Source organism: Hemitrygon akajei, chromosome 16, assembly GCF_048418815.1.
Source record: "Hemitrygon akajei chromosome 16, sHemAka1.3, whole genome shotgun sequence".
NCBI classification, from domain to species: Eukaryota; Metazoa; Chordata; class Chondrichthyes; order Myliobatiformes; family Dasyatidae; genus Hemitrygon; species Hemitrygon akajei.
In genome coordinates, this window is record NC_133139.1 from 57,543,141 (window position 1) to 57,551,043 (window position 7,903).

The following is a 7,903-nucleotide window of genomic DNA, read 5'->3' on the forward strand; positions in this document are numbered from 1 at the left end:
AGGCCACTTAGACTAACTTCAGTGGATGGGAAAATGTTGTAAACTATTATTCTGGATGAGGTTTCAGGGTACCTGGAAGCACATGATATAAAGAAGGCCAAATTCAGCATGGTTCCCTTAAAGAGAAATCTTGCCTGACAAATCTGTTGGAATTCTTTGAAGAAATAACAGACAGGAACAACAAAGGATAGTGGATCTTGTTTAGCAAACATGAGGAAATCTGCAGATGCTGGAAATTCAAACAACAACTGTGGTGAACTACATATACCTGTCTGGACACGCCCCTCTGCTGCTTGCTCCTGTGGCTCCTCCCACAGACCCCTGTATAAAGACGGTTGGAGGCACTGCTCCTCCCTCAGTCTCCAGGATGTTGTGTGGTGGTCTCTTGCTACTAATCGAGGTCTCTTGCAGCTAATAAAAGCCTATCATTTGCCTCCCATCTCCGAGAGTTATTGATGGTGCATCAACAACACACACAAAATGCTGGTGGAACACAGCAGGCCAGGCAGCATCTATAGGGAGAAGCGCTGTCGACGTTTCAGGCCTGACGAAGGGTCTCGAAGAACGTCGACAGCGCTTCTCCCTAAAGATGCTGCCTGGCCTGCTGTGTTCCACCAGCATTTTGTGTGGATCTTGTTTACTTGGATTTTCAAAAAGCCTTTGACATGGTGCCACACGTGAGGCTGCTTAACAAGATAAACGCCCATGGTATTACAGAAAAGATACCAGCATGCGTAGAAGTTTGGCTGACTGGCAGGAAGCAAAGAAACGAATAAAGGAGACCTTTTCTTGTTACCTGCCAGGGACTAGTGGTGTTCTGCAGGGGCTGATGTTGGGACCACTTCTTTTTACATTGTACATAGTTTCAATGATCTGAATGACAACTGCAGAGGCAGAGTATGGGGTATATTTAAAATGAAGGTTGATAGGTTCTTGATTAGTCAGTGCATCAAATGTTACAGGGAGAAGGCAGGAGAATGTGTTTGAGAGGGAAAATAAATCATACATAATGGAATGGGGAGCAGAATCCAGGTGGAATGACCTAATTCTGCTCCTGTCTTATGGTCTTATACACTACCTTGAGAATCGTTTTCTTGCAAATATTCACAGGAAAATGGAGAAGTACAATAGAATTTATGAAAAACTATACTTAAACAGGAAAAATACTAGACTGGCAGGAGGCAAAGAGTAGGAATAAAGGGGACCTTTTCTGGATGGCAGCCAGTTTATAATGGTGTTCCACAGGGATCAGTGTTGGGACTACTTCTTTTCATGTTATACATCAATGATTTGGATGGTGGAAGTGATGGCTTGGTGTCCAGGTTTGTGGATGATACAAAGATAACTGGAGGGGTAAGTAGTGTTGAAGAAGAAGGGAGTCTGCAGAAGGACTTAGACAGATTGGGAGAATGGGCAAAGAAGTGGCAGATGGAATGTAGTGTAGGGAAGTGTGAAGTCATACACTTTGGTGAAGGAATAAAGGTATAGACTATTTTATAAGTGAGGAGAAAATTGAAAATTCAGGTGGAAAGGGATTTAGTCCTCATGCAGGTTAACATGCAGGTTGAGTCAGTGGTAAGGAAGACAGATGCAATGTTAGCATTAATTTTGAAAGGACTAGAATATAAAAGAGTGGATGACAAGATAATATTTCTTATGGTGGGGTGTCTAGGACCAGAAGGCACAGCCTCAGAATAGAATGACCTCCATTTAGAACAAAGGTGAGGAGGAATTTCTTAAGCCAGAGGGTGGAAAATCTGAAGAATTCATTGCCATAGAGGGCTGTGGAGGCCAAGCCATTGAGTATATTTAAAACAAAGATTGATAGGTTCTTGAATACAATAGAAATACAATAGAATTTATGAAAAAATACACATAAGCAAAGACTGACAAACAATCAATGCCAAAAGAAGACAAATTGTGCAAATGAAAAATAATACTACGAGCATGAGTTGTGGAGAGTCCTTGAGGTTGAATCTGTAGGTGGTAGAATCAGTTCAGAAGAGTGGTGATTGAAGCTATCCGCACTGGGTCAGGAGCCTGGTGCTTGTAGACTAATAACTGTATCTGAAACTGGTGGTGGTCCCTAAGTATTCTGTACCCCCTGCCCTATGCATTAGTGAGAGGAGGCCATCGCCTGGATTGTGCTTTCATGTGGCAGTGCTTCAGGTAAGTGCGCTCTGTGGTGGGGAGGACTTTGACTGTGATGGACTGGGCTGTGGCCACTACTATCTGTAGGATTTTCCATTCCTGGACATTGATGCTTCCATACCAGGCCATGATAGAACCAGTTGGGATTCTCTCCACTGTGCATCGATATAAGTTTGTCAGGAGCTAATAATTCTCTTTTAATCTGCAAAATCACTGTCACGACTGTATGCTTAGTGACTGCCTCTATTCTGGGTGGGTTACACTGACACAACAAATCCATAGGATATGTGACTTCCCCTGCCATCCAGGGGATGCACCATCATCGAGTGATGCAGCTCCCTCTCAAATTCCCTTAAATATTTCACTTCTCACCCTTAATCTATGACCTCTGGTTCTAGTCTCACCAAAACCTCAGTGGAAAAAGCTTGCTTGCATTTACACTTTCAATACCCCTCATAATTTTCTATATCTCTAACTAATCTCCCATCATTCTCCTGTTTCCTAGTCATAAAGTCTTAACCCATTCAGCCTTTCTCTATAACTCAGGTCCTTAAGTCCCAGAAACATCCTTGTAAATTTTCTCTGCACTTTTTTCAATCTTATTCATATCCTTCCTGTAGGTAGATGACCAGAATTGCACATGATGCTCCAAATTTGGTCTCACCAACATCTTAAAAAACTTTAACATGGCATCCCAACTACTATACTCAATACACTGACTTATGAAGGCCAATGTGCCAAAAACTTTCTTTATGACCTTGTAGACATGTGAGGAAATTTTCAAAGAATTATGGATCTGTTTTCCCAGATCCTTTTGTTCTATTACACACCTCAGTGCTCAACTGCTCACCGTGTAAGGGTTAATCTCCTGAGTATAAATTCAAGGACTGTCCATCACTCCTCCTCCCACTTCTCTTTTTTTTTTCATTCTCCATTCTGGCTCCCCTCTTACTTTTTCTCTTTTCCTTACCTGCCTATCACCTCCCTCTGGTGCCTTTCCACCTTCCATGGTCCACTCTCCTCTCCTATCAGATTCCTCCTTTTCCAGCCTTTTGCCTTTTCCCCTTATACCCAGCCAGCTTCTCACTTCATCTCCTCTCCCTACCCACCCATCTACATCCCCCTCACCTGGTCTCATCTATCACCTTCTGACTTACACTCCTTCCCTTCCTGCCTCCTTCTTACTCTAGCTTCTTACCCCATCATTTCCAGTTCTGATAAAGGGTCTCAGCCCGAAACATCAACCCTTTATTCATTTCCATGGATGCTGCCTGACCTGCTGAGTTCCTCCAGCATTTTGTGTGTGTTACCCCAACACCTTGGTAGGGTCAACAATAATAAACCAACAATTTGAAGTAGCTGCTGAAGACAGCTTTTACTGCATCCAACTTTAGTGTAATCCAACTTTGTGACCATTAGTTTGGAAAATGTGAATGACTCTCTGTCTCTAATGAAGTGCTTGTTTCCTTTTCCTCAGGTGAGGAGAAGTGTCCAAGAGACAGAATCAACTTCAGGAGCCATACAGTGAGCAGTGAAGGATATTTGTGAGGAAAACCAACCGCCAACTGCTCTCTCACCCTCACTGTGCTCTGATTTCCTGGCTCTAGGTTTCCTGCCTCGTGACTGTTCAAATCAAACAGGGTTGTTTTGTGCTGCTGCTACATTGCACCTTTAAATTTCAGACATGGGCAAGTCCCAGGAAGAACTGAAATCTGTCCCCTCAAAGTGAATTCACTCCAAGTGCGCCGGCTAGCAGATACCACTCCCATCATGCCAAGTTATTCACCTGTTATTTGTGAGAGTTTGCTGTGTACAGGATCTTGCCACATATTCAGCATTGTAGTATTGACCAGACTTCAGACGTATGTCACCAGATACAGTTCCTAATGCTCAGGCCCACAAAAGAAATTGCAGTGTGCATCATTTTGCTCTGTACATGATTAGATAGAACTGGAGAATCATTCCGAGCTCAGAGGGGAAACTCCAAGTGCAGGAGTTTGGTGTTGTTGCTGCCTTACAGTTTTACATCTGCTGTGGCTGGGAGGAGTTCATATGTCTGGGATTGTGAGAGTAACCAGGAGATCCAATTCCTCAAGATTCCACAAATGTACTCCCTACTTTAGAGGGTTTTGAGAAGTTCCACTGAGTTCAGGAGTCTGGTTGGTGCTGTCACTTCTCATAAATACCCAGCTGGTTCAACAGTATCCAATGGAGAAGGAATCTTGCATCCATCACCCATCTAATGGATATATGGTCCATGGTATCTGGAGAAGGGAGCACACTACTGCTTCCTCAGGGTAACCACAGGCCAACTATAGTGTACACCCCCAGAATTAATAAACTCATTCATCACACTCATTGCTTAAGCTGTCGATTTGTGCCCATGCAGCCTTGAATGGTCATGAGGATATCAAAATACAAATGGAAATGGACCATTCAGCCCTTCCCTGCTATCCTTTGGGATCACTGCTGATCTGAGCACCATTTCCCTGCTCTATTCCCTGTCCTTGATTCCCATAATATCCAGAAATCTATTGATCGGAACTTACACTCCACAGCTTGCAGGGTAGAGTCCCAAAGGTCCACCACCATCTTCTCTATCTCTCAGTCTTTACTAGCCTACCTGCTCTCCCATAGAGATACCCTCTCTGCCACCGCCTTGTCCAACTCTTTATGGATTTGGTAAGTTTCAATGATATCTTCCCATTCTTCCAAACTAAGAAACAAAGTCCAGCTTTCTCAATCATACAGCAAGCCCAGCTTTCCTGGAACCATTCTGCTTTACATTCAGTGTACTGCCTCTACAGCAGCTACATCCTTTACTAAGGCAGGGCACCAGGTCTGTAGCCAATGGACATGGTACAGTCTTCATCAAGCCCTGAAGTACAGGGAACCTTCAATCCCTGAAACCTCCTTGACCATGGATATCTTCATTTTGTAGCTTAATCTCTTCTATTCCACTGTAACAAAGATGCCTGTCCAGAGGCCATTTAACTGCAGATGACACCAGAGATGGAGGCCAATCCTCACTTCATCTGGTGCTGGTCCATAAATGACATCAACAGGAGATCCAATCATATTTTCCAATGGGTTGGCCTGAAATAAATCAGCACTGGTCAAACTTGTATGATTGATATCCTTCCCTTCAGAGTAAATCCATGTTTAATAACAAGTGCTCAGATAAGGTGTAATTATGAATTCACTTCCTAATTCTTTGTAAGCAGATTAAAGATGTACGCTTAATATGAGTCCATGAGTGACACAAAGAGAACAGACACAATAAAAGAAGTAGGATCTGACACTTGGCAATAGAGAAACAGATATGAGTTAGACTTCAAAACAGAATAAGTCAGTAATATAGAGAAATAAAAATTATATTTGTCAGTAAAGGATAATGGAACTAGAACTAAAAGACTGAAATAATCTGGTACAAGTAGAATAAGAATAGATGTTACTATTGAGGTATATTTATGTGGTTGAAGATTCAGTTATAATATCACTGAAACATTGATAATTTTAAAAATGCTTGCAGAATTAAATAAATATTTCTATATAAACATCTGTTAATTATTGTATTACACAGTGCACTGCAAAATGGGGTCAAAGGCAACCATACAACTATTATTGCATTATTTCTTTATTATTTTCTGCACTGGGATATCACCGTTGTATAAAAAGTAACATCTGCCTATTGGGGTTATATCAGTTCATTCATATGGTCTGGGCTGTTTGCTCCCTCTGTTTCTGAACAGAACTGCCACTTTGCTGATGTGTTTCAGCTACCCAGAACACAAGCATTTATAGAGGCGTAGAGCACTACAGCACAGAAACAAGTCCTTCAGCCCACCTCATCCATGCCAAACTATTATTTTGTTTAGTCCTGTTGTTCTGCACCCAGACCATAGCCATCCATACCTTATCCTCCATGCAAATTTCTTTTAAATGTTGAAATCGAACTGACATCCACCTCTTTTGCTGACAGCTTGTTCCATACTTTAACACCCCTCAGACTGAAGAGGTTCCCCCTCATGCACCCCTTAAACATTTCACCTTTACTCTTAACCCATGACCTCTCGTTCTAGTCTCACTCAACCTCTGGAAAAACTTGATTGCATTTACCCTCTCTATACCCCTCATAATTTTGTACACCTCTATCAAATCTCCTTTTATTCTTGTATGCTCTAGGCAATAAAGTCCTAACATTTTCAGCCTTTCCCTTTAACTCAGGCCCTCAAATCCAGGCAGTAAATTTTCCTCTGAATTCTTTCAAACTCTTTCCTGTAGGTTGATGACCAGAACTGTACACAATAATCTAAATTTGGCCTCACCCAAGTCTTATAGAACTTCAACATAACATTCCAACTTCCGTACTCAACACTTTGACTTATGAGGGCCAAAGTTTCAAAAGCTTGCTTTACAACCCTATCTACCTGTGTCATCCCCTTCAAGGAATTATGGATCTGTATTACCAGATCCCTCTGTTATACCGCACTCCGCAATACAAGTCCTACCTTAGTTTGTCCTCATAAGCTGACGCCCTTGTTTCCATCTCTCTTTAAAAGATCCTCTTTAACAAATCCTCACACCTCCTATGTGCCTCTGCTAGATTTTGTTCGCTGTGTTATTCCTGCAGGGAACTGAGGTTTTAGTGGGTGCTACAGCAATACAAGCACTCCCTGTTTCGACAATGGTTCTGAGCTGGAGGAAATGAACCGTGCATCTTTCCCAGAAATATACAATGCCAGCTTCATGGACCTATGTCTGAGTGATCCAACCTACTGAGGGCACAGAAGATGAGGAACAGAAAGCCTCAACACAGAAGGGAAGAGTGTGAATTGTCTTCTAGGCAAGGAATGTGAAGTGTAGAACAGAAAGTGCTATGTCATTTCTGGTTGCCTCATTATTGGAAAGATGTAGAAGCTTTAGAGCAGGGGTGTCAAACTCATTTTAGGTCACAGGCCGGACTGAGCAAAATGCAGCTTCATGCGGGCCGGATCAGTCGGACCAGCTTTAATAGTAATTAGATATTATCTCGCGGGCCAAAGATAATTCCACCGCGGCCGGATTTGGCCCACGGGCCTTGAGTTTGACATATATGCTTTAGAGAGAGCGCAGAGGAGATTTACCAGAAGCTGCCCAGATTAGAGAACATGTATTATGAGAATAGGCTGAGCAAGCTAAAGCTTTTCTTTTCAGAACAAAGGAGAATGATAGGAGATTTGACAGAGGTGTACAAGATAATAAGAGACATAGATAAAGTGGACAGCCAGACAGCTTTTCACAGGGCAGAAATGGATAATAAAAGTGGACATAATTTAAGGTGATTGGAGGGAAGTATAGGGGGTAATGTTAGAAGGAAGGTTTTTTTTTACACAAAGAGTGGTGCATGCGTGGCCAGAGATGGTTGCAGAGGCAGATACATTAGGGACATTTAAATATGGCAGATGGATGATAGGAAAATAGAAGACTATGTGGGAGGGAAGGGTTAGATCGATGTTAGAGTAGGGTAAAAGATCAGCACAACATTGTGGGCCAAAGGGCCTGTACTGTGCAGCATTGTTCTATGTTCTGTGGTGTTCTATGAGAGCGAATGAGGACGGTGGCAAAGAGATAGGTCATTTATAAAAATCATGAAGAGTAGGGGCCCAGAACAGATCCCTGAGGCACATCACTGGCCACCGACCTCCATGTAGAATATGACCTATCTACAAACACTCTTTGCCTTCTGTGGACAAGCCAATTCTGGATCCAC

General features: G+C 42.5%; 1 protein-coding gene across 3 annotated transcripts in view; it reads left to right on the top strand.

The window, feature by feature from the left end:
* LOC140740073 (adhesion G protein-coupled receptor E4-like) overlaps positions 1-5,708 on the top strand; it is a 68,346-nt gene extending 62,638 nt beyond the window's left edge. For all 3 annotated transcript variants that reach the window (XM_073068940.1, XM_073068938.1, XM_073068939.1), the window contains one exon: positions 3,629-5,708. In XM_073068940.1, the coding sequence (XP_072925041.1) occupies positions 3,629-3,679 (51 nt within the window). In that variant the 3' untranslated portion in view covers positions 3,680-5,708. The remainder of the gene's footprint in view (positions 1-3,628) is intronic.
* The last annotated feature ends 2,195 nt before the right edge of the window (positions 5,709-7,903 follow it).